At 45.7% G+C, this 24,441-nt stretch overlaps 1 protein-coding gene across 2 annotated transcripts in view; it reads right to left on the minus strand.

Moving 5' to 3' along the window:
* The window catches only part of UBASH3B (ubiquitin associated and SH3 domain containing B), a 61,914-nt gene that overhangs the window by 6,785 nt on the left and 30,688 nt on the right, over window positions 1–24,441 (minus strand). Inside the window, exons 2-11 of one of the 2 annotated variants that reach the window (XM_062608840.1) lie at window positions 12,727–12,780; window positions 11,986–12,172; window positions 11,368–11,566; window positions 8,751–8,920; window positions 7,105–7,313; window positions 3,967–4,102; window positions 3,466–3,586; window positions 2,587–2,709; window positions 799–891; window positions 41–185 (exon numbers count right to left, since the gene is read on the minus strand). In XM_062608840.1, coding sequence (XP_062464824.1) covers window positions 41–185; window positions 799–891; window positions 2,587–2,709; window positions 3,466–3,586; window positions 3,967–4,102; window positions 7,105–7,313; window positions 8,751–8,920; window positions 11,368–11,566; window positions 11,986–12,172; window positions 12,727–12,780 — 1,437 coding nt within the window. Of the gene's footprint in view, window positions 1–40; window positions 186–798; window positions 892–2,586; window positions 2,710–3,465; window positions 3,587–3,966; window positions 4,103–7,104; window positions 7,314–8,750; window positions 8,921–11,367; window positions 11,567–11,985; window positions 12,173–12,722; window positions 12,781–24,441 lie in introns of both variants that reach the window. The other variant, XM_062608839.1, reaches the window with a different exon arrangement.

Consider the following 24,441-nt stretch of genomic DNA (forward strand, 5'->3'; position numbering starts at 1 on the left):
AAAAGCAATGCAAGACCCTCTCCCCCCCCCTTTCTGCTACCTGTAGGTTGTATCAACGCTTAGAGTAGCTGCAGCTAAATCCACAGGGGGTATCCAGGCAGGTAGCGTGTTCCCAGAGACCCACTTGGTCCATTCAAACAAGCCTGGCTCTATCCGGATTTTCAGGTTGTTCTCTTGTTGCATACCTGGAAAAGGGAGAAAGGAGACCAGGTATCAATGAAAGCAGCAAGACTTTGCACCTTTAATACTCTGGTTTGATTGTTAATTCATTTCTTTTCCTAAGTAGTCAGTTGATTAATAGTTCATGTGAAAGATGAAGTGTTTAATACAAGTACTTGGCATGTGATATGCCAGGGAGTTTAAATCTATGGCCAGCAGCTACATGCAATATATTGACTGTATTTTGGAGCTGGTTTTCAACCATTTCCAGTGCCAGGGCATCCCATAGGGAATCAGTTTCCTTTCCCAGTTTCTGCAGTAAATTATTCTTACTGTGGGTAACAAGTTTCTTAGAGGTAGCAATTGGGAGAGCATGAAGCAATGAGCCCCTTCAGGAGCCTGAGCAGGCAAGGGCACAAAAAACCCAACCCTGACCACTTGCTTAAGCACTTATCACATCGTGCAGTTAGAAAAGGGTTCCTTATGGGCAGTGTTGCTCTAGTGTAAGTTATCCTCCCTTGGAAGTGATCTTTACCCTGAATTACCATTGAGCCCTTGCCAGGCTCCCTTTTACATTTGGCATTGTTTTTCCCCAGAAAGTGAGGAGAATGCAGCCTTTCCTGCTCATTGGGTTCTTACCTTTCAGGATATTGTGTGCTGTCTGTACACACCGTAACGATGGGGAGCTGTAGATGTAGTCTACAATGGTATTAGTTTCTAGCAAGGCTTCACCTGCAAGCAAGTTGCAACACCCATGAATAAAACCAGGCAAACGGCATTGTAACAGCAACAGCAGCACGCAGGGCGTGTGCCACAGCTTCCCAGCTGCACTGCTCGTGTTTTGGGAAATACGTGTACCCATCACGTTTTATTTCAGTGTAGGGCACTGTGATGTGCACAGCTGTGGAGCCAGGATTCATTTTCCTATGTGTGTCATAACCAGTATGCAAAGAAATCACAGCGGCTCTTGCACAGTTTCTGCTTCTCTTGCATTTAGCCAAGAAGAAAATGGTGTGGTGAGAAACTGTAGAGCTTGAATTTAATTTCATTTCATTTATAAGCTGTAAATCAGAATGATTCAAATTAACTCAAACCCAACTTAATTCAATTGGCTCGATTCTTCGCTAGTATAAATTACCATTTCATTACACAGGTGGAAGATCACTGAAAATGAGATAAAAATCAACTCCACTACTGGGGTTATTAATGTTCTTGCTATGGCTAAGGGAACCGAATGAGAACAGGAACCTGCTCAACATTGCACAGACTTGTAGTACGAAGGAGTTATATTCTTATTATATTAGAAGAGGCAGGACAAAGAAGTGGGAGCAAGAAGGGGTTGTTAACCTTGACTTCGTCTGTTTAACGATGGCTGTAACCATGTCAAACCAATCCATAAATCTCTTGAGAGAAGTGGGGTAATTTAGGAGGAGAGGCACCTCTAACAGCCCTCCGTTATGGGGAAGCTGCTCATTTGCTTTAGTCATCAGAGGAATTATGGCTCCAGCAAGCCTCAAGGTCGAGTCTGTGCCACTGCAGCGGTTGCCTGCAGATGGCTGGCACGCAGGTCGATGGTGCCTGGATCACGTATGCAGTTACGTACTCGGACCCATTTAATGATACCAGCAAAGTGTGCTGTGATTGCTCCCAGATCTGCCTTCTGTTATGTGCAGGCTGCGAACCCTGATGCCATGCGGCCGGGAGTCTGAACATCCTGCTGTTGTACAGTGATTTATTTCTGTTTAAAAAGCAAGTGTAATTTTAGCTGCCCTAGTTTCAATGTGACCAACACCAAGTACTATGAAGGATTTGAATCTGAGAAAATGCTAAGTACTGCTCAGTGAAGTTCTTGTCTCCTTTAATCACAATGCTCAGTATGTGCTCTTTGACTACCAGATGCTTTTTTATCTGTACACAAACCAACAGGCTCAGAAATCGGGGACAAGGATGGTGGGGTGGGAGAACACTGGAAATAATTTAGACTGTGTTTTTGCCATATAATCATAAAGCCAGGCTGATAAAAGTATATAGGTGTAGCAAACTGCAGCTCAGAATTCAGGCTTTTCAAAGTCAAGGAAGAAGCATCTTTTGCATGAGGTGACCATCACACTGCTGCATTTCTCACCAGCATTAACAGCAATAACAGCATCTTCCACTGTGGCACGTTTACAGTGCTCTGCAACTGCACTGCTGATGGCTCTGATTTCATACCCTGTCCCAGATTTTGGGCTTTGTTTTTGCTTCAGCTGTAGCAGCTGCAGGAGACAAGGTTCCCTTTGATGAAAAAAGGGGGGTTGCTGGGGAAGGTGAAGGAAAATAGCAAAGGTTCTTGACACATCTAAACCCCATTAGCTCAGGGTATTCACTTTGTGGCTGCCTTGCACTTTCTCTATTTGTGGATGCTTTTGTCTGCTGAGGACAACTTACCAACGAGCCTTGCCTGCGTACAGCCCAGCACGGTGATGGGTGCATCTTTCTCATAGTCCCTGAACCCGCCACTCCTTTGAGGTAAGCTGTGGGGCATGTTCAGGTTACTGCGCATGTACCTTCCTGTGCGGGAGACATCAGAGGTGGTTGCTGGAATTAACTTGATGAGAGAGAGGCAGAGAGCATCACGCCTGTTTCTACTCTTACCACAGCATCTGCACCTCGTAGGTGCTGCCTAGACCTGGCTATGAGCAGTTTTTCCCATGTAAAGCTACCAGGAATCTGACAAGGTGAAGTTAAGCAGCTGTATCAGTTCAAAGTCAAGCAGAGAATTTGGCTAGTGTTTGTAAAGTTATCTTTAGATTTCCCCGAAGGAAAATGATCTCTATCCCACAACAAAAGAAACCTCAAATGTTACACTTGTACAGGAGGCTGAAACGTCAGAGCTCTTCGAGCATAATTTAGAAAGAGGGTAGCTCTAAATCATCCCCTTTTTTCCATCAAAAAATAGAATAGATAAAAAGACTTCTTTGACAATTTTCCCATCAGCTCTAATGCCAACAGCGCCTGAAGTTACACTCTGTTAACTGCAGTCTGAAACTCAAGCATATAACTGGGTTGCAAACTCCAGTTTATGCCCCCAAAGGCACCCTGACCTGTACATGTGGTGCTGTAACTCTCACTTGGGACTGAGAGCCAGCTGTGCCAAATGTTTTCCTGCTGGTAGTAAATGTTTGCACTGGGTACTCACTGCAAACATCATTACTTCATTGCCAAACAAAAGCACTCTTTGATGATGTTACTTTATTGTAATCCTTCCACCACGCTCCTTCCTTCATCTAAACCTAGAGCTTGAGAGACCCATGAGAGCCGGCTCACCTTTGGCATCAAAGCACTGTGACAGCCAGTACTTCCCAAAGACGACATCCATCCTTTCCCCATGTCTGCAGACAAACAGGTAGCGTTTCTGAGGCCCAGGCTGGCTGGTTATTCTCAGCGGCTGGAAGAAAAATTACAGGATGCTTGATCTTCATCAAAGTGCAAGGGGTTTTCCGAGCTCTGATTTATTAACAGGAGTCCGGACCAGGCACCTCTTGCTTTACCTTAGTGCAAATGCACACAAAACTCTCAAGTTGGTAAGTTTATGTTGGTATAAAACTGCTGAAGTGAGCAGAGGATGGGGCCCTGCTGCCCCACGCTAAAAGCAGGTGGGGACACTGATGTCTTCTGTGGTTATCGTGTTATCCAAAAGCTTGTAGAGAACTTTAACTTGTAACTCCTGATTCAGGCAATGAAAGGAGACCATGCTGGGGAAAATCCAGTTGCTGGAAACTTACCCCTAAAGCTGTGTGTGATCTATGTGTGTATGTGGGTCCCTACCTGCACGTTCTGGCAGATGATAGTGAGTGGCCCCGTATCCCCAGGTCCTTGGTCTTCCTGCTGTCTTCTTTCCAGAGCTCCATCAGTGAAGGCTTGAAGGCATGGGGAAGACGTAGTATTCAGAATTGAGTAGGACCTGCCAAAGATAGGAAGATGTTGGCTTTGGGAATGCTTTGGACTTCAGGTCCTCAGGCTGCACTAAGTACATTTCTGTAGTCTTCAGGAACTGCTGATCATTACTGTAGTCATGTTATTACATTATTACCTGTGTGTTAGTGCTGCCTAGAGGGCACCTTGCTAGGTGATACACACACATGAAGAGACAAATCCCATCTCAACAGCCTTTCTATTTCCTTAGATTAAGGCCAAGATCTTCCCCACAGCCACAGGATGCTCACTAACATCATCTGGGGACCAGCTGCACATTACTTACCATGGTTATAGGTACCAAAGTTTGGAAACTAATGGCTAGAGGGAGTTTTCACTCACCTTTCTAGCACAAGCTATTGCCTCGGTAGAGAGCTGGGGCACAGCCCTGCCTCTCATGATGGGCTCACAAAATAGCTTGTATTCCCTGGTAGGGACATGGCACACTCAGTCTGGGTTGCTGTTTCTCTATTTTCAGCGCTGTCTGTTCTGTTTCCCATCTATGATGGGAATTTATGCTCACTAGTGCCTCCAGTTAAGTGTAGCCAAAGGGATATAATAGATCCCACTCTCCCTCAAGGGGCGTATGGTCCCTCTGGATAAGGCTGTCATGTCCAGACGTTCAGAGACTTAGACCGAGGCCCTGGGGATTAAACTCTGACAGGCCATTACAGAAGCTGCATTGACCCTCTGCTGATTGTGTGGATTACATGTGCTTAGTCATTAAAAAGAACATTGTCAGGTAATGTATATGGTCATTTGCTCTGACAGAAATAGTTTCAGTGCCTTAAATATGTCACAAGTTGCTTCCTGACTAACACCTAGTTAGGATGAAATCTCGCAGGGTTTTCATTGCTGTTAAAATAACACCAAGTGCCTCTGCCAGTGGAACAAAAATGGGTCATCTGCCTTTTTGTGAAGGACTGATTTTCTGTGGCATCGTATGATTTGAACCAGTTTAAGGAAGGAAAAAAAGATACTACGATGTTTGTGGTCCCTTATCTGGTGGAATTAGGATGTGAGGATGAGACTGAGGTACCAGTTTATTTGGTCAGGTTTCCAACCTATAGCACTGATCAGAGATCAAGTGTTTCTCCTCACTGTTACTAGCAGGTCCAGTCCTTGGCATGAGAAGAAATCATGCAGGGTTGTGCCACTTATGCTAGCAAAGAAATGTAATTTAGGTGTATAGAAAATCCTTGGGGTCTGCAGAATAGAAGTGATACCATTCCTATTTTTAGTAGACACGGAAAGGATTCAGACCTGAAGTCTCTCAAGACACAACCTGGTTTCATGGGCAGTAGCTCTGCCTCGAAGGCAAAGCCTCTTCTGCCCTGTTAAATAGATCATCAAGCTTGCCTTAGTGTGGCAGCCTGTTGGTTTGCAGCTGTGGTACAGGCCTTCTTGTATGCCTGTACAGTGCTGGCCAGAAGGTCTGTGTGCCTGGCAGAGCTCTTGAGACAATAGCTGGTCATAAAAACCACGTCCTGCAAAAGCCATGGTTGAGGTTTTGCCTCACTTGAGCAGTGCAACAGGGCGACCTTTTCACGGTGAAACCTGCAGAACCAGCCATCTGATTTTGCTGTATTAGGGATTTTACATCCTCAGAATAACATTTTGCAAGGTGCTGCAGCCCAGAGAGAGCTGTGTTCTTGTGAGGATCTCAATAGCGCATGATTTCCACTTGGAAGAACGCAGTCTCTCGTGACCAGGAGGGAAAGCTCCATGGCTGTTATTTCTTTCTGTTTCATCCTCTGCAGGGCGGAAACGGGACATGGCTGTGTGCACAGAGGCAGCACAAACTGGCCCCCAGGATCACAGCATCGCTTACCAGCAGCAGCTCCAGTGCCAGCACTGTGAGTTGGGTGTATCTCCTGCAGCAAGGTGGTTCTGCAGTCCTGGTGAGTCCTGCCATGCTTACTTTCATGTCTATGTGCCGTTCGTCTCTTACCACAAGGATCCTACTCTGACTATCATGAGAGCAGCATTGCTTAGGTTCTCCTTAGCTTGCTATATTGTTTTGACTACATGACATTCCGTAATCTAATATTCCGTGCAGGAAGTCGTTGTGTAAAATGAGGCTGTTTCCGGGTACGTAATGATGTTTTTGATAAATGCTTCATATTGCATGTTCCAGTTGGTGATTTATAGTCTTCAGCAGTTAATCAGGGAAGGGGCATTTCCTTGCTTTGATTGTCTGGAGGCAGAGGTGCTGGAGTTACAACACATTTGGCTTTCCTTGTTGTTGCTGCTGCAATAGTGATTCTTTACCATGCTAATCCCTAGGCCTCAACACTGTTCCAGGCACTGTAAGAAACAATGCACTAGAGCAGGCTGCTGTGGTATATGTGGTCCTGTGACCATTCTGGATGGCAAATGTTAGGGGAAGAAAGGATGCTTTTGCTGGATTTCATATTGGAGGGTCTCGATTAACTCCTGTCTTCATAAAAATACTCTGATTGACTTTGCTTATTTTCATTTCTTTATGCCCTGGCTATTGGAGGCCTTTCCTTATTCAAAAGGTGAGGTCTGCATTCTCACTGCAGCCAATGGCAGGCTTCTCTAATCTTTCTAAGTATCTTAAGAAACATTGTTGACCCCAAGTCCTTTTCCCTAGGGAATTATACATAGGGGATCCTGCTTCTCAAATTAATGCTCAGATCTAAGCCTTCCTGATCCTAGTCCCACCACACAGTCTAGTCCCATCTACACAGTCCCATCTACACAGCAGTGGCTCTACCATGACCATCTGCTACCAGCAGCAGCGATCCCATGAGTTGCTGTAATACCTTAGCTAAATAAATCACAGTGTCCTCTAATCCCATGCACAGGGATAGCATCTGCTCTTCCTTTGCTTATGAGATGGGGCTTTGCGTGCCAGTTTGTTTCCCCAAGTGACCTCCTCAGCCTCTTCACTTACTCAGGTGAAATCACAGCTGCTGTGATTTCATTTTCACAGCAATGGAAACAGGACTGAGCAGCTTTACCTACCCATGAAACACCCAGGTCCCACATTCATCCGCCTTCGTGATGTAGTTTTCAGGCAGTAGCCCAGAGCAGCCAGTTGCAAGGGAAATGCCATAAATCCAGCCCTCACTTGTACTGGTTTGTTCCACTGGGGACATGAAAATAAAATCCCCTGGGACCAGCTCCAGTTCATCATCGTTCTGCGGGGTGTAAGGGTAGATCACTTGCAGAGTCTGGGGGAGAAACAGAAGCAGAAATGAATGAAAGGATTGTTAATGGAAGAGAACCTTTAGCTGAATGGGGCAGGAGCACTCCTAGACTGGATGCTTAACCTTAGCAAGGTGTGAAGAGTTCTCCTGGTAATGCATTGCTTTGTCCCTGGCCAAGCCTGACTTCTGCAACAGCCTCACTCTGAGAAAATCCATACCTGCTGAGCGCCTCTGATCTCCTGATGGTGTCAGCCCGTTTGCCCACCAGTCCTCCCCTAGACTATTTGTGGCATCCTCAAAGGAGGATGGAAACTAGTCGCTGTCACCTGATAGAGCAAGGCCAGAACTTCCACACATGGCTGCCTGAAGTTAGATATGCAGAGACACGCGCTGGTTTTCATCAGTAACTCCCTTTGCAATTAGTGATAGTGTTGACTACTTGCAGCTTCTAAAGGACAAGATGGCACTTCGGATAGGAAAGCAGGCTGTCAGGCATAGGAAGCACAGGCTGGGTCAGAGCACTGTATATGGAAGACTTCAGCTCTCCAGAAGCTTTGGCATCTGCTTGTGTGTCTGATTGTGGACAATGTGCTTTGGTGGGATTAATCACCCCAACCTTAAGAGTCTGGTTAGCTGCCTGAACCTCAGCAGGCACCTTCTGGACGTTCCGTCCTCCAGAAGCTGATTCATCTCATCCTGAGATAGACACCTTAGATGGGTCAGATGATTCACTTTCTGGAGGTGCCTGTTTCTCTGCATAGAGCCTCAGTGCAAAAGGAGCCTCAGACTTAAAGGTCTGACCTGGGGATATTCACAGGGAGGGGAGATGAATCTCAGGTGTGGTTTCTCTATGCCCAAGATCCCAATTTACAAAATGTAAATAATGCATATTTTGTTGGAAAGCATTATTAAGACAACTATATTAAGACACTTGGATGCTGCAGTTACAAAATACATCTGAGTAATTGAAGTATATGGGCCATGAGGATAAACATGATGAAACTAAATGCTGTGATTAGTGATAATGTCAAGTCTGTACAAGAGAAATGGGTAGTGGTCAGTTTAAGATACCAGCCTGATTCTTGAGAGATCAGACCAGCTTACACTGAGCTAACAGGACAGCCACTGTTAGAGTTAATTAATCCAGCAGGACATTGCTCCTGCAAGAAGCAGGAAAGGAGGTGGGTGAAACAGCAAGTCTAGACGGAATGGATAAACAGCAAAAGAAAAGGCAAGATGGTCTAAGATGGCTGGTAGGATGTGGGAGATCTGTGTCCTGGGTGTCCTTGTGGGACAGGCAACTCCTTAATGTCTATCTAGTCTGCGCTGCATACTTGTGCATGGGGGTCCTCTTTCAGCCTGCAGCTTGTGAGCCCTTTTTGGCTGCGAACGCAGCTAAAAAAAGCCTCAACTCTGCCGGGTGCTTTTGTGGGGGGACCGAAACGAGCCCCAGTGATTTACCTCGTGGTTAACGAAGCGTATGTCTCGAGAGAATATCGCGGCGAGCCAGTCACAACCCAGCTTGACGTCGATGTTCTGCGCTAGCTTCTCCAACGTGGGCAGGTGGCTGGTCTGGAAGTGATAGGCCAGCGTCACGTGGAGCTGCTTCTTGTGGGGCTCCACATGGACGTCTGCAACAAGGAGATGCCAGTTAACAAGTGCTGTGGAGATGAGCAGCTTTTGGAAGGTGTAAGGGTGTCTGTCGCCTCTGAACAAGGGCTGGGAGCCCAACTCTTAAAAGATAGCTCAAGTGGAACAAATTGTAGGGCTGCTGCTGAAAAGGCTTTGGGGAAGTCAAATGTGAGCTCCCCAGACGTGTTGCACCTTGGATCACATCATGAGACATTTGGGGGCTGATTCAGGCCTGAGTCACAGCTGGGTGGTAGAAGAGGCATTGTTGCCTAACTGTCATTTGCATTCAGAAAGCAAGGGCTTGGATGGTGTGATAACAGTTATTGTCATTTTGAACCCATGGGGGTCTTCTGCCAAGAAAAACGCTTTTCCAAGGAGAGGTGTCAGCTTTGCCATTAGCACCTTCCCAGAAGAAGCCTGATTTTTACTCTCCCTCCTTTTTTTCTATGGTTACAATTATAAATCCATGGCATTTACAGTTGCAAGTTGATTACATCTTTTCCCTGGGCATTAACTGGATTGCCAGTTTACCCACTGAGGGTGAGGTATTCCAGAACTGTGGAAACAGACATTGATATGGTAATGATCCTGCAGAAAAAGAACCTGTATTAGGAAACGATTCTAGAAAGCAAAAAGGTGAAAGGATGTGAAACACTGGCACTCCTCCAGTCAGTGTGGAAATCATGGGATGCATTGTTTGCATGTAATTAATTCTTGCTTATTCAACCAAAAATTGCAATTAAATTTGACTGATTATTCAGTCAAAATTGCAGCTATTCAGAGGCTTGGCTCCAACTGCCAGCCAGGGGTAGCTGTGTGAGCTCATCCATCTCTTTTATTTTGATCAGCAGGAAAAAATATGCTCTGGATCTTTGAAAAAGCCCCGGAGACTTTAATGTGATAACCTGACCAAGCTGTGGACTGCAATGCAGCAATCGGCTTCCCCTATGAAAGAACCAATTTGGTCTGAATTGGAGCAATTGCAGGGGCAGACACATGATGGAAGCCACTGATGCTTCCTTCTCCTGGGTCAGTGTTGTGGAAAGAACTACCTCTTCTGACTGTGCTGGTTTGGAGGGGAACACTTGTACCCCTCTCATACAGCTGCAGCAGTCCTTGGAGCCGCCTGATGTCTCTGTGCCTGTTGCTGCCTTTCCATATGTGCATTTAGAATCATAGAATAGTTAGGGTTGGAAAGGACCTTAAGATCATCCAGTTCCACGCCCCCCTGCCATGGGCAGGGACACCTCACACTAAACCATGTCACCCAAGGCTTCGTCCAGCCTGGCCTTGAACACTGCCAAGGATGGAGCATCCCCAACCTCCCTGGGCAACCCATTCCAGTGCCTCACCACCCTCACAGGAAAGAACTTCCTCCTTATATCCAACCTAAACTTCCCCTGTTTAAGTTTTAACCCATTACCCCTTGTCCTGTCACTACAGTCCCTAACGAAGAGTCCCTCCCCAGCATCCCTATAGGCCTCCTTCAGATACTGAAGGCTGCTAGGTAACAGCTCTTTTCTCCCTCTTCTAAAGGGAAAATAACTTCTCAGTCACTGTCAGGTGAAAGCACTGCATCTCAGATGTGTGGTGAACCTATGACATGCCTGTTTCTCTTCCTCTGAACCAGAAGCAGGGACTTGCAGATGTTTGCATGGTGTTATGGGCTGCCTGTCGAGCATGGAAGCATGACAGGGACTCGGAAGTTGCCATATCTTGATGCACTTAAACTCCAGGATAAGCCTGTGGTAATGAAGGACTAAACTGGTTGTGTTGTGACTAGTCCAGGCTGAGCACTACAGCGATGGAAGGTGGGAGGATTAGTCAGGGAGCTCTTACAGTGCTTCAATACAGTTGTGACTTCCAAGTCTGGAGGCAATCGGAGGACACCCAGAGAGCCTGTTCAGCAGTGGAGGCCATTAGAACACAGGGTGCTCTGGTTATTTCCCTCCTCCCAGCTCCTGATGGGTTCCCCCCTCTAGAAGTAGTAGAGGATGAGGTGATGGAGCCAGAGTTGTTACTATTGGGATTTGAAAAGGGCCACTGGGGTCTTCCCTTTACATCTCAGACACGCAGTGAACCAACAAACAGAGGCTTTACATGGCTGAGGAAAGTTCTGTGGCAGAGGCTTGAGGCTGGAGTGGTGCAGGAAATGCTCAGCCTTGCAGACAAAGCATCTATCTGAAAGGTTAAGGAACCACCAAATGTCAACTTCCCTTTCAGGAGATAACACTTGAGACTAAGTGTGAGGTGATCTTTCAACCGAAAAAGCACTGAAACCCAAAGCACGGGGTGGGGTGTTCCTCTGGGGCTCAGCCTTCAGGCCGCTTGGAAATATCAGCTCAGGCTTCAGGAGCTTTGTTTCTTCACACCATCAAAACCGAAAATGCCCAGTCCTTGACCAAGCTGTGAGTGAGCTCTTTGTAGCCACCACGTAGTCACTCACCTGCTTTAGAAGCAGCCTCTGCAGCGAAGTCTGCAGCAAACTTCTTGAGCACCTCCGCACTTTCTTCTTTGACAAAAAGCCCGATGAAGTTTGAGGATGTGTAGAGCTCCAAAGGCAGAGGGGCAGGGAATTTGCATTTCCATCGCATCACGGTGGCCTGCAGAGCTTCCGTGAGAGCATCGACCTTGCTGTCCTCACACTGCCAAAGGAAGCAGGACAAGCTCTGTAGTGCGCTCAGGGGAGGGGAAAGGCTTGGGTGGGTGTGGATGGTCTACCCCTGCTGTAATGCAGCGAGGAAAAACCACAGGGTCATAGAAAAAGGCATGTTTAGAAATCCTCTGCCCCTCCCTTGTAATCAAAGCAGGATCAGCTCTTCCCAGATAACTTCCCTAACCTCACCCCATCTACTCGCATGTTAGCGATCACTGGAGATGATGAAAATCTGCTCTTTTAAAACAGCCCTTTTAAAAGCCAATTACCTCCCCAGCAAGCCCAGGCATCACCAGCTCTGGTAACACCCCCCCCAGCTCCTGAGCACAAACCCCTCTGCAGTGAGCCTGGCAAGGGCTGCTCATGAATGCATGCATAAAGGCAACGGAAAGAGGAGCTCTGGTTTACCATAAAGAACTGGCAAAGGGTGATATGTGGGAAAATGTTGTGAGCTTTGTTCTTCCCACAGATCTGCTTTGACTGCTGCCAGAACTCAGACAGCTTCTGAGCCAGGGGGCCGGTGGGGCGCAGGTAGAGGACGTACTCCCGAGGCAGGGTGTCGTCGAGGAATGGGTCACCCACATGGGAAAACAGCCTGAGAGGGAGAAAAGTGTTAGATTGATAGATAAAGACTCTTTTTTTCCCCCAGCAAAACCAGCTTCCCATGTCCTCAATTCCATCTGTTCTCCCCTGATGGGATAAATCAGCTCCAGCAGGTCAGGCAGAGAGGTGCACTGCCTCACTTGCAGCCTATTACCACTGCTAAGTAATACAGAAAATAGGTTTTTACTTTCAGACTGAGGCTCTGAAGATCTAACCTGGGTCACTGCTTCTGCCTTTCAGTGTCTAAAACACAGGGAGGAGAGCACTAGAAATTGCTCAACATCTTTGAAAAGGCAGCTCTCAGTTTCCTATTTAGGTGCTAGAGTACAGAGAGTAGTGGTTCCTTTCCCTCACTTTTCTTGCTATTACTTGAGATCACACTCTCAAACAAGGCTTGTTTCTGGATTGCTTATTTATAGCACTTAATGTCTCACTCCTTTCTCTAGCGCCCCTGTTTAAACATTCCACACTCTTAGGGCTAAAACCTTAAACATGAAATTCACTAATTTCTTTGGCTCTCTTTAACGTTTACTACTTCATACCAACCAGTCGCAAGCTGCTTGAACGCTTCTTCCGCCTGTCGATGCCAGTGCTTTTTGTCTGGAGAGAGAGCAAAAGAAGAAGAGTGTTTCAGTGGGGCTGGGTTATACGGCTGTAGTCACATCTGCTGCTGGAACCTGGGTCCTTGCTGGGGAAGGATGTGTTTAGGAACCTGTGGGACATGCTTTCCAGGACTGATTCTCTCAGCCCTGGGGATAACAGATGTGCTATCTGTCAAGGGGCAAAGTCATGCAGCATGTTCAAAGGATGAGATAGAGACCTCTGGGTTTTCCCTCCTTGGCCCTGGTGTATTTCTGGGTGGCAAAGCACCGACTATTGGCTTTTAATGACCTCTTTGCTCAGCATGAAATTCAAATGTTTGGGTCTGAAGTGCAAACACTGCAGTAGAACTGAGGACAGCTAAAAATCAGCTGCCACCAGAGGGCACAAACCTGATTTCTTTCAGGTTAGAATAACCCACAGTAATTTCCTAGCTCCCTACCCTGAAAGGGCTCTTTTGCTTATTTCCCTTTATTATGCCCATAAATCCCTTTTCACTCCAGCTGAGAAGACCCAAGTCTTCTGCTCAGCAAGTTTTCTAGTTGCAGAACAAACCTGCTCCGTGCTGTTTAACTTGTAGCTATGGAATAGTGTTTTCCAAAGGCTTGACATCAGCGTTGAAATGCAGCTGTGGCTCAGCTCAGCTTTGTAATGCTGGAGACTGCCAAAATGGAATTCACCCAGAATCCAAATGGCATAAATATTTAGCACAACTTATGAATGAAGGAGGCAGAAAAGGATAGAAACATTAGGGCCATGGGGCAGAAGTCATGCCCTCGGTTGGGTGTCAGGAGGCAATTTCAGAGCTTCCTACTTAAGGCGTGAAGGGCAGTAGGGCTTTCAAGCAAGTGCTAGAATACAACCAGTTGTATTCTTCTGTTGCTAATTTGGCTGAAGAAGCTGCCTTCCTTTTGCTCTGTGGCTTATACACTGTGTCTCAGAGCTGCCTGATGTTAGCAACAGCAAATCTAACTGAGGACAGGAGAACTGCCAGTTTACACCATCCGGCCTCAACTTGTAACCTAATCTTACTAAATATGGTATGTTACAGCTGACATCTTTAAGTTAGGGTGAACATGTCTGACCAAAGGGATAATATCAATGTTCTATGCACCCTGTGTTATTTGCTGCAAGATGATGCTGCTGGTTGGTTATAGGAAGTGTGTCCAAGTGAGGGAAAGGGGTCAGGACTCCAGGGTCCAACACGTGGCTCTAGGATTAGGGCACCCAGGACCCTGCAGCATTGCCTATTTGTGCCCACAGTACTGTGTAGGATGTTCGTTGTGCTTGTGTCACCCTTTCTGTGTGCAGTGATGACTTCGAAAGCACTCTGATAACCATGCAGGAATACTCAGTGTTACCCACCAACTCGTAGACATATGTTGTTGACTCAGCTGTGTTTCAGCTCTGCCCTTGGCTTCCCCACCCCTTGAGTATACATATTTTTGTTCATTTTGAGAGTAAGAGGAAGGCAGAAAGATAATGCTGCAAAAAAGGGCTGTGTTGCAAATGTGTGATTATGAAAATACTTCCTCCTGAAGCATTTTTCTGCCCTTATCTGCCAGCATTCATTTGAGCTCAGCAGTGTGCCTGTTCCAGCACCTGCCTTCTGGAAGGATGTATCTTGTGCGGTCAGCATCGTAGTTTGGCCTGTTCTATCTCGCTGACCTTTCCCTGGTCTGGCTTAGATGCGTTATGCAAAACAGCCTCTGCTTTGCTTTGAAAAGTAGTGAAGAGCGAAGAGCAAAAAGCCCTCCCCTTGCACAGGCTGGGAGCCTCTCACTGAGGCTGCTCCTTGAGCAGAGCAATGGCTGGCTGTGGATCTTCCCTACTCTGGTTTCATTGTCCACTCCTGTTACGTTGCCTTTGCTCGTTCACATCCCCTTTTGCCTGGGTTGTTTATGCCCTTTAAAGTACAACTAAAACATGACTCTCCTGACCATCCTTCTTGAAGTACATCTGTCTGAGGCAGTGCGTTTAAAACACCCTCTCAGTAAAGCTCTGCCGTTGAAATGAGCAGTTTCTCCTGCTGCAACGTGAGGGCAGACAAGCTGCCTCTCTCCTTATTTACTGTCTCCAGACCCCAGAGCAGATCTCTGAAGGAGTCATGCACAATCGAATAGGACAGACGGTTCTGCCACCCACCCCGTTGACTTGTTTGCTTAATGAATTGATGTTTCCTTGGAACAAGCAGCACAATAGAGCTCTGCTGGAATCAACTGCAGCTCTTTCTCTGCAGCCTGTGTGCTCCTGGGACCCCAAAGGGTGTTAGGAAACATGAGGCTGGGCCCCACACACGTTTGCTTGATTTCAAAAGGTGCCTATCTCTTCCATGGGGACAATAAACTCCCTTTTCAATTTAGTTTTCAGTGCAAGGAGGAAATACTGCATTAAACAAACAAAAGCCGGAGTATATTTTTATCATGGGACCCGAAGCTGAGAGACTGTTATTTGTTTCTTATTAATTTAGTGCTGGGAATGGTGATGATGACTGATAGCCTCTGGTTAGTCATGGAACAGGGCATGTACTCCATCCCTCCCTAATGTCCTCCTCTGTAGCCACCAGGCAGAACATGAGGAGGACCCATCCTCAGATGCTCCAGCTCCTAGGCCCTGTCAAGAAGAACCCTGTGAATGTTGAGTGCTCAAAACTAATCACAGCTACGTTTGGCCACTTACAGAAGTGGCCTGATTTTCACAATTGCTGAGTGCAGTGGGAGCTGGAAGTCATATTCTGCCCCTGAGAAAATCAGGTCACTTAATTAGGTGACTAGCTATGGCTGAGGTGCTCAGATTTACTCGTGCTGGATAGCAAGCATTGGCTGTGGTATTGTAGCTGGTGGTAAGAAGTGGTTTTGGGATGCAGATGCACCAGGAAAGGGAAAAATAAACCAGAATCTAAGTTATTTTTCATAATCTATCAAACTGATGTTGTACAGCAACCATTTTTGGCTATGAAAAATTGCAGCTGGATTCAGATATGAGGTGAAGAGCTTTGTGAGCATTACTTGCCCCTCTAACCACCCAATTCCTCCATCTCTTAAGTTCTGCTGCCTCTGAGATGAAGTACAGAGAAATCATTCAACAATGCACAGCAACACGTAATAGCAATTTTGAACAGGCATCAAGGGAGATGCTGAGTCCATGTGCAGGTCTGGAGATGGAGAGTTTAGAGAAAGGGAAAGAAGATCCTAACACCGGTGTCTTCCAAAACCACTGCAGGTATTTTAGCCACCACAAAGAATCAGATGCTTTTGGTTCTTCAACCTCAACCTTCCCATTTTTCAATGTCAATTCCCAAGGAAAGCCTTCCCCCCACTGAATCACTGGTTAAACAGTACCTATATACTGCCAGGAAGTGTCCCAGCTAAACGGTTGACCCCATAGCCTGAAACATTACAGCGGAAAGGCACTGCTGCCCTGGCATACATATTAGTGTGTAAATGGTGCCCATTTTAACCCCAGCCTGCTTAATAGAAAAGCACACAGCTCTGTATGCTACAGAACTTAACTCATTACTGTCAAAGGATTTTGGGCTTCCTGCATTTTCAGGGTAGGAAAGAAAGAGCCAACAGGGTTATGTCAATTCAGCTAGGAAATAGGTATCAATAAACATAAAGTATAATGGCAAAATCCCATTTACTTCAGAGGAAATTACTGTAATGGGGAATGATGCATTGACCATAAAGAGAACCTTCAGTCTCAGAAGCACCACATAGAAAGCCTTCCTCTGCGAGTGCTCTGCTTTCTTATTCTAGTCCAGCTTAAGAAAGGAGGGGGTTTATGGCTGCCAGTGGTGCTGTAGTGCGTGGGTAATGAACTGCCATGTGGAAAGTTAATGCAAACAGCAAAAGAGTAAAGGACAGTGGTGAGCTATTCTGAGGTATTTCTTTATGTGCTCCTGCATTATACTTTCTCACTAAAAAGGTATGCAAAGTTTGGGGTGTTGATGCCCACAGCAGAGATGAGCTGTGTGGAAGGTGCTGTGGATGGGGAAGATGAGTGAGCTTGTGCAGTGTGGCTGTACAGGGTCCTGAGCCTCCATTACAGATGCAGGCATGGAGATGTTCAAGCCTGGAGCTGGCCCTTCAGGCACATACGGAACAGAGACCACTGCAGGCAGCCTCCTCCTCACATGTTCAAATACACCAAGGCTGAGTCATAGCGCTGGTCTGTACCCTCGAGTGCAGACAGCTTGTTTGTTCTCCAGAAGCAATGTCTAATTCATATAAAATTGGCCCCTCTGGCTGCTGCTTAGGACTGAATTTCCCAGTTTCCACTGGCTCTCCCTTTGCTATAATAAGCAGAGATCCAAACCCTGCTGTAGGCAGAGCTGACCTGTCTCTGTTGTAAGGGAGCTTGCTCTCTCTGTGCGTGTTGCTGCTCACAGAGGCAGTAGAAAACACTAACGGCAGCCTCCACCTCAGATCCACCTACGAGTTGTCTGCCTACAGAGGCACCGAGGGATTTGTGAATGAGCAATGGAAGGATGGAGACAGCCTGTAGAAGAAAGGGAGTGACTAAATCTTCCCTTTCACTATGTGCCCCAAGCTTAGGCAAACTTCTTATCCGTGAACAAAACCCCTCGGAGGGATGAATTCATCATTTCAAGTAACTCTGAATCTCTGGCCCATAAAATATTTAGCTGTGTAAATAAAGATTTTTTTGGGAACTGCATTAAACATGATGGAAGTATTTGGCTCCCCTCATCGCTGGGTTCAGTTCGAAGGGCTGCCTGACATGATAAGATAGGAATTATGGATCATATTTATGCCAAATGAGTTTGCAAGAAGAATGCTGCCAACTAGGACGTTTTTTTTAGGATTATAAACTAGGCACCTTTATTTTTGCCTGTATGCATGTATAAAATATGTCTTTATGGAAACATATTAAAATAGAGATATGTATAGGGAAGCAGATAGAAATACTTTACAAACAGTAAAAATCCCAGCTTTACGTGGGATGTGTTTCCAAATGTGTGGGATTCCAAATGTATGTGCTTCCAGTGGTCACTTGCCCATCAAATGACCTTTACAGATTCCTTAGTTTTTGCAGTTGATACCCTTCGCAGTACAATAGTGGAAAGGTGTCTATTTTGGGCTTTCAATAAACAATTGCACATTGAAGACCAATTTTGCAAGCAAAATTCCTGTTCATCTAATTTAATTATTTGATGTAGGAAAAGATACCCAAATTCCAGATAACTGACCTTGTGTCCCACAAATAGTGTGTTCTGCGCGCGTAAATGGCCACAGTGAGGTGTTCTTTCCAACTGGTTTTTGATGCGGGTTATTCACTTGTGTTCCTCTGAACTCTAAACATGCCAAATTCAATTGGTCACCCAGAATCATATGATATCGTTTCTGTTCTTATTTGGGTGACCTTACTTCTATAAATAGGGGCAGGACAGGAAGATAGCACTAGGGATCAAGTTCCTGTTTAGGGCAGGGGGTTGTGTAGGTTCCCTTTCTGCAGTTTGTTAATGAATAACAAAAGCAACCTGGGGTGTTTTTGCGAGACAGAAAAGACGCTGCCACAAGTGCATGGCTGAAGAATTACTTTTCCTTCCCTTCACTGAGCTTTGGCTCAATCCTTCAAGCATTACCTTAGCGTATGGTTGGTTCCTATGCTTGATGGCGGACATAAAGTCCTGCTCACGTTTAACCGAGTGACTCTAATTGCAGTCACATCCTCCACGCAACGCGAGTTCATTGCTATACACAGAGATCTCCTGAGGAACATGCCGTTCAGTACAACATCCCCAATTTAGGTCAGTGAATGCTGTAAGCAGATCGCAGCTATGTTCAGACCCAGGTCTTGCTTGATATACAGGAACTTTCAGGGATATACAGGGAACTGCCTGGCTGCACAGTGGCTACGGAGACTGCAAGACTTCAAACTGTGCTATATCCTGTAGGTCACATAAATGTTTATAGAAGATGCCTGACTGAATGATAGGGGCTCGGAAGTTCTCTTCCTCCTCCTTCCCTCGGGGTGGCTGCTTACTCTCAGCTACTGAATACCAAGCGCTGGTAATAGGAAAGAGAGAAATGGGAAGCACCATCAGCAGTAAGTCTGGGAGATGCGCTGCTATGTATTTCTGGTTTCCATAACTTAAAATGCTCATTCTTTTTTGAGGCCGGTCCAACTGGCAGACTGCAGCCTGGCCACATGATGATGATTTTTAAGTGCAAAGAGTGAGGGTTTGGGCGTGTCTCTTATACGTTTTGTTTTGGTTTAATAAAGTTATGTAAGATTCCGAAGGCAGATTTCCCCCCCCTTCTTTAGAACATGTGCACTAAGGCATTCGCCTAATCCTCTGCATGTTAAAGCAAAAGAAGAGGGAAGTACAGACTCATAAAAGTCCGGGATAAAGGCAGGAATGTAGCAGCCATTTACCATTTTTAAAGAGACACAGAGTTTTTAAAGGAAACAGGATATTGTTTTCTCTAGAACAATAACAGTACAGCTTTTTATGAGGCATGGGCTTAGATGTCAAAGTCTTGAGCTTGCAGTTGCCAACCACTCCGCCAGGTCCCCGTGTGATGGAGGCGCAGGTATTCCGGCTGATTTGAATTGGTCACACACCATCAAAATTCCCCTGTCCTTTTATTCTGCCCTTCAGTTTCAGATGCAGAAACTTGCTATTAGTTATGCTTACTACTGACTTCCTACTTCCCTTCCTTAAGCTTTTCTCCTTATGTGTGAATCTAGAAGTGCTCAAACAAAAAAGCAGCAGTCTGGAAATAACACAAGTCCTGAAGCTGGAGATTGAAGAAAATGATGACTCACAATTCCCTAATAAAATCATTAAGAGCTGGCAGCACCTCAGCTGGCTGATTCACAAAGGTTCAAACTTTGAGGCACAGCAATCACTGGAAAAGGGTGGCAGGTAATTGCTGCTGTTAAAGGGTTTGCAGGATGCTGAATATTAGCAGAATAGTCAACTAGAGATAATCAAATTCAAGTAGAAGGTGGTTATAACTGGAGCGCATTCAACAGAGTCTTGTCCCCTTCAAATGCCTAATTTTAACATTAGCCAGAATGCTGCAGAATGACCAAGATTTCATTATTCAAATAGCGCAATGCAGGAGAGCAGGAGCTTTCATCCCAATACTATTAATACATGTTTAGCTAACCAGGAAGACAATGTCTTTGCAAAGAGCCAAGTTAGAGGTTGAAGTATGCTCAAATGTACCATCTGGAGTTTCAGTGATAGCCAGAAAAGGAAGCAGTTGTCATGCTGATTGGAAATAAATAAGTTCCCTTGCAGCTTTTGAGACAAATCCCATCCTTTCTTCTTCCTAATTGCTCTTCATCCTATACAGAAAGGAGCTGGGATAGAACAGAGATTTCCTGCATCTCTGTTGTCTGTATGAAGGTCCTTGTATCACTGGGGCCTCTTTCCCCCATCATGATCTGCCCCACATCTTGCCAGAGCAGGAAGCTGGGCCAGGTGGCTGCTGATGGCACGTGGTGCCCGGTGAGTGCTGCTCGACACGTGAATCCCAGTTGTCTCGCTGCCACTTGATGAGCACCTGCCTCTCCATCTGCCACCTTGCCTCTTATGCCCAGTGGCACAGCTCGTCTTTGGTATCAGCAGGTACCTGCAGTGCCCAGCTTGGTAGCACCAGGACCTGCTGCTGAACCCTTAGCGATAGGCACAGCAATGGAGCACACCCTAGTTCAGAGAGAGTGAGATGGGAGGTGGAGGGACAGGTCATGGAAGAGGGTTTGGGTTTGCTATGGATGCTCTGCCTGGCTTGGGGCATCCTGGAGAGATAAGCACGTGCTTTTCTGCCCCTGGTACCTTAAGGCAGCCTCACTTTACCTCTGTATGTAGAATCTTTTAGTATCATGTAGATCTTTGGGAAGAAGGGCAGTAAAAAAAAAGCCACAACTGCACTTTAAAGTGCCGGTGTTAACATTTTCCAGCTTCTCGGGGTTTCAAAACAGGAAGTTTGGGGGTGGTGCAGTTGCACAATTTGCCAGAAAGCTGCTGTTCTGTGAAGTTGGTGACACTGGGCTCTACGAGAGACCTAAGCCCTGTAAGGCCCTCATTTTCTGGAACTAATTCTCAGTGTGATGCGAGGAGGTTTTGGTGTGTGGCTCCTATTAGTAGGAGTCGCGTGGTTTTACCTCCTTTTTTTGACTGCCAGTGGAGAGTTGACTTGTTTGCTGGAGACAGAGTGAACCTTAGAGCTAAGGGGAACTTTTCCCAGCCTGAAAGAGAGGAAGCTGGTAGAGGTAGACCAACGTCATCTAAAGACTGAAACCAAAGCACTGAGCTGCTTGGTTTGGATCTTGTGATGAAACTTGTGATGCAGACTTTCTTCTAGGCTAGACCTAGGTCTTTATATCATGCACATCATCAGAGGGAGAGTGAATGTTGCCTGAACCTGCTCTGACTTGACAGCAATGAGATTGGGACTATACTGTCCACTTACATGCAGACCACAAGAACCCATGAAGTTCAAAGAGGGTGAAGCATCAGGTTAGGGCCTGCATAGCCAAACCCATTCATTGTTTCAGGCCCTTTCCCACTCCATAGGGAAGGGACTATATCACAGTCAAATCCCACTGTGGGGTCCAAGGCTTCATGGGCTTATCTGGCATTTAATATTAAAGTTGATCAGTGCATGAGATGGAATAACTTTCTACCAAGAGGGGATGTGATGGTTAATATCAAAGCAGTGGTATTTTGTGGTTAGTCTGCGTATCTGTTTGCCAGAGATGGAAGCGTTAAGACACCCATGTCTTGACAGCTGGACTCTGCAAGCTTAATTTGGTATTCTCTGCGCCTTATTTTCTTCTCAAGTAGTTATTTTCTCTTCTTTATGGGCAATTTCTGTTTAACATGAGGAATCTTACACGTTGGATGTACTAATGGACACAACTTTGCTGAAAAGGCAAACCCCAGAGCTGGAAAATGGGAAGTGGATGCCTAGTGAGAAGCTAACCATGATCTCACACTTAAAATAGACTCACACAAAGCAACAAGAAGGAAGTCTAAGAAATTAAGGAAGGTGGAAGGAAGAAGGGTGCGGTGCTGAGATAGTTGGGTTAAAGGCAACAAGCGATGCTCAAAATAGCCCTCTGCACTAGACAGCTCTGTTCAGGAAATTTGTTAAGCTTGCTGTTTTCGGTGACACAAGTATTTCAAAGAAGTATTCCTTGCTTATTGCTTCTTGCCATCTAGACAGGACCACGTTGTGTCAATATTTGTATGGGAGACCTGGGCGAGTGCTGCAGGAAAAGGAGGGTTAATGCAGCACATGAGGAGGCACACTTGCCACTGACTCAAGGCTATTACACACCCCACACCCCCCCCAGATAGTCTTGGGGTTGAGACTGCCATGGTGCTAGAAGCTCCATATTGGGGTGACAAGTCACACAAAGGTCTCAGCCTTTTGCCTCCAGGGTTCTGAAATGTGTGGTTAAGCCAGCAAGCTAAAGCTAATGTCAAAGTTTCCATTGGGGTAAATAAGGAGTTAGCAACCTGTGGTCTGAATTTCAGCTTTGGGTAACTGTATTTGCTCTCCTTCAGATTGCTTTGTAGTCCTCAGATGATGCATGTCTCTGTTAGCTGTGGTGAGCTGTTTAAAGTAATCCTGCAGAGCAGGACATCAGGAACACTGCAGTCAAATGGAGCTGTCACTGAAACTTTGGGGGAGAGGTTTTTAGGTTAGCTCAGCTTTTGCTCAGCATCTTCTACTTCTTGTTGCAAAGCTGGATGCTTTCGAGAGTCCTGTACCCAAAGCAAGGTGGGATGTCCAAACCGGAACAAAGTATTGCTGCGTTATTATCTGCCCTTTACCAGCTTTAAGCAGCAGAAGCTATAAAAACACACAGTACAATTATTTCACTGTTATAACATGAATCAGAAGCCATAAACTCTTGGCCAGACTTTAAACTCTAATATCAGATTATGTACTAAAAATGCCCTTGTAGTGTCTGGTTAAGTAATCTGGAATTGGTGCATGAGGTCTAGCCGAGAGTCTCCAAAAGGTTTAAATACTAACCATAGAAGGGTTAAAAAAAGCCACATTAAAAACAAATATGTTTGAAGTCTAAAAGGGAACAGGAAATGAAGAATTGTGATAAACTGAGAAACAACGAGATAAAGAATGATCTAAGAATGTAATGAGAACTGGGAACATTTCCCTGCATACTTTCCTGATTTTCTTATGGCCTGTCAGCTCGAACTGTATAGTCCTTGCTCCTGTGTCTGATCATATTCTTGCAGAATACGTAAAGGAAATAGGAAGGCCTTAATGAGACCTGGTTTTAGTAATTATCCCTACACCAGAGAGTACTTATCCATATATTTAACTTCAAGCCTATACTTACAGATGTGCATGAAGATCAGAGGCACAACCTGGCTTTTCCTCTGCCTCCTCTATTCACGCACTTGGTCAATATGCCCAATGATGTTTTGTGATCACTTGAGTACCTATATATAGTGGGAGATTTGGGGCTTCCCTATAGTTCGAGTTTTGACCATAAGGATTCTCAGATAAGATGTGTTTTCTGAGCATGAAATGTTTCTTCTCATGATTTATAATTTGCCAGTCACCAAAGGCAGCTAGCACCTCGCCTTAGCACTTTACCAGAAGCATCTCCCATGTGGAGGCATGCTTCATCCTATTGCCAGGGTTGTGTAGGAGGCCAACTCTTGGATGCTTGCCTTGAAGACCTTGTTATCCAGATTGATCTTTTCAGGCAGGTATTGTTAGACAGACAGACACACATACACATTAGCATCACCTCATTTCCATAGCGTAGCTCTCCCCCGCGCTGGAGTGTTAAGTACTGCCGTGGGGGTGTACTTCTAAAATTACTCATGATGCAAGTCTTTTACAACTGATGCCCATCTTACCCGCCTTGTATTGTGTGTCTGATTATCTTGCAGCATGCTAAGGAATGCATTTCTTGCCTTAAATGCAGAAGGAACGGTAATAATCTTTCCATCACGCTGACAAAGCAGTGTGTCCTATGCTGTGTGTCACTGATCCACTTCAGCTCTTGCTGTCACTAACAGCAGCATTAGCAAGTGCAGCACGTCAGTGGTGCTACCCACTTGCAGCGCTGATACTGCGAAAGAATAGCTGTGCTTGCAGTGAGACCCCCTCCCTCTTACCCCATCAGCGTGGGCTCTGGGGAGATGAGATAAAAAAGAGCTATATATTAAACGACTGACGTGTTTTTTTGTGGATAAGGGGTGGTTATAGAGTCCTTTTGGTTTTTAAAGACTATTTTGGTATGGTAGAGGACCTAGATTGACATGAGCTTCTTTCTCGGTAAATATTTAAGAGCTGCCTTGTGAAAAGTGGGCAAGAAAGGAGAATGCTGGGTTTCAGTTAAGAATAAGTGTTTGCAGTAAATTTTAGAGACTAATAGCAAGGCACCTATGTAAATTGTGCATGTGAGTGTTCGGTACAAGGTGGGAGAGCCCTTCTGGAGTCCATAATCCCATTCTTCCAAAAGGCAAGCTCGTGCCAGTGTGTTTAACAGGAATAGAAAGCTGCAGCCCTGCTTTATCCCTGTCCAGTATTGCCTTCTGAATGCAAATGCATTCAGAGAGTCACTGCCCATTCGAGCTGCTGCCCTACAGTCTGCAGCCAGAGTCAGTTGCAAGCTTGGCATCACCAAACCAGGAGA

This window comes from Pezoporus occidentalis, unplaced genomic scaffold (genome assembly GCF_034315485.1).
Source record: "Pezoporus occidentalis ecotype Australia unplaced genomic scaffold, CSIRO_AGI_Poc_V1 ctg130, whole genome shotgun sequence".
Lineage (NCBI taxonomy): Eukaryota > Metazoa > Chordata > Aves > Psittaciformes > Psittacidae > Pezoporus > Pezoporus occidentalis.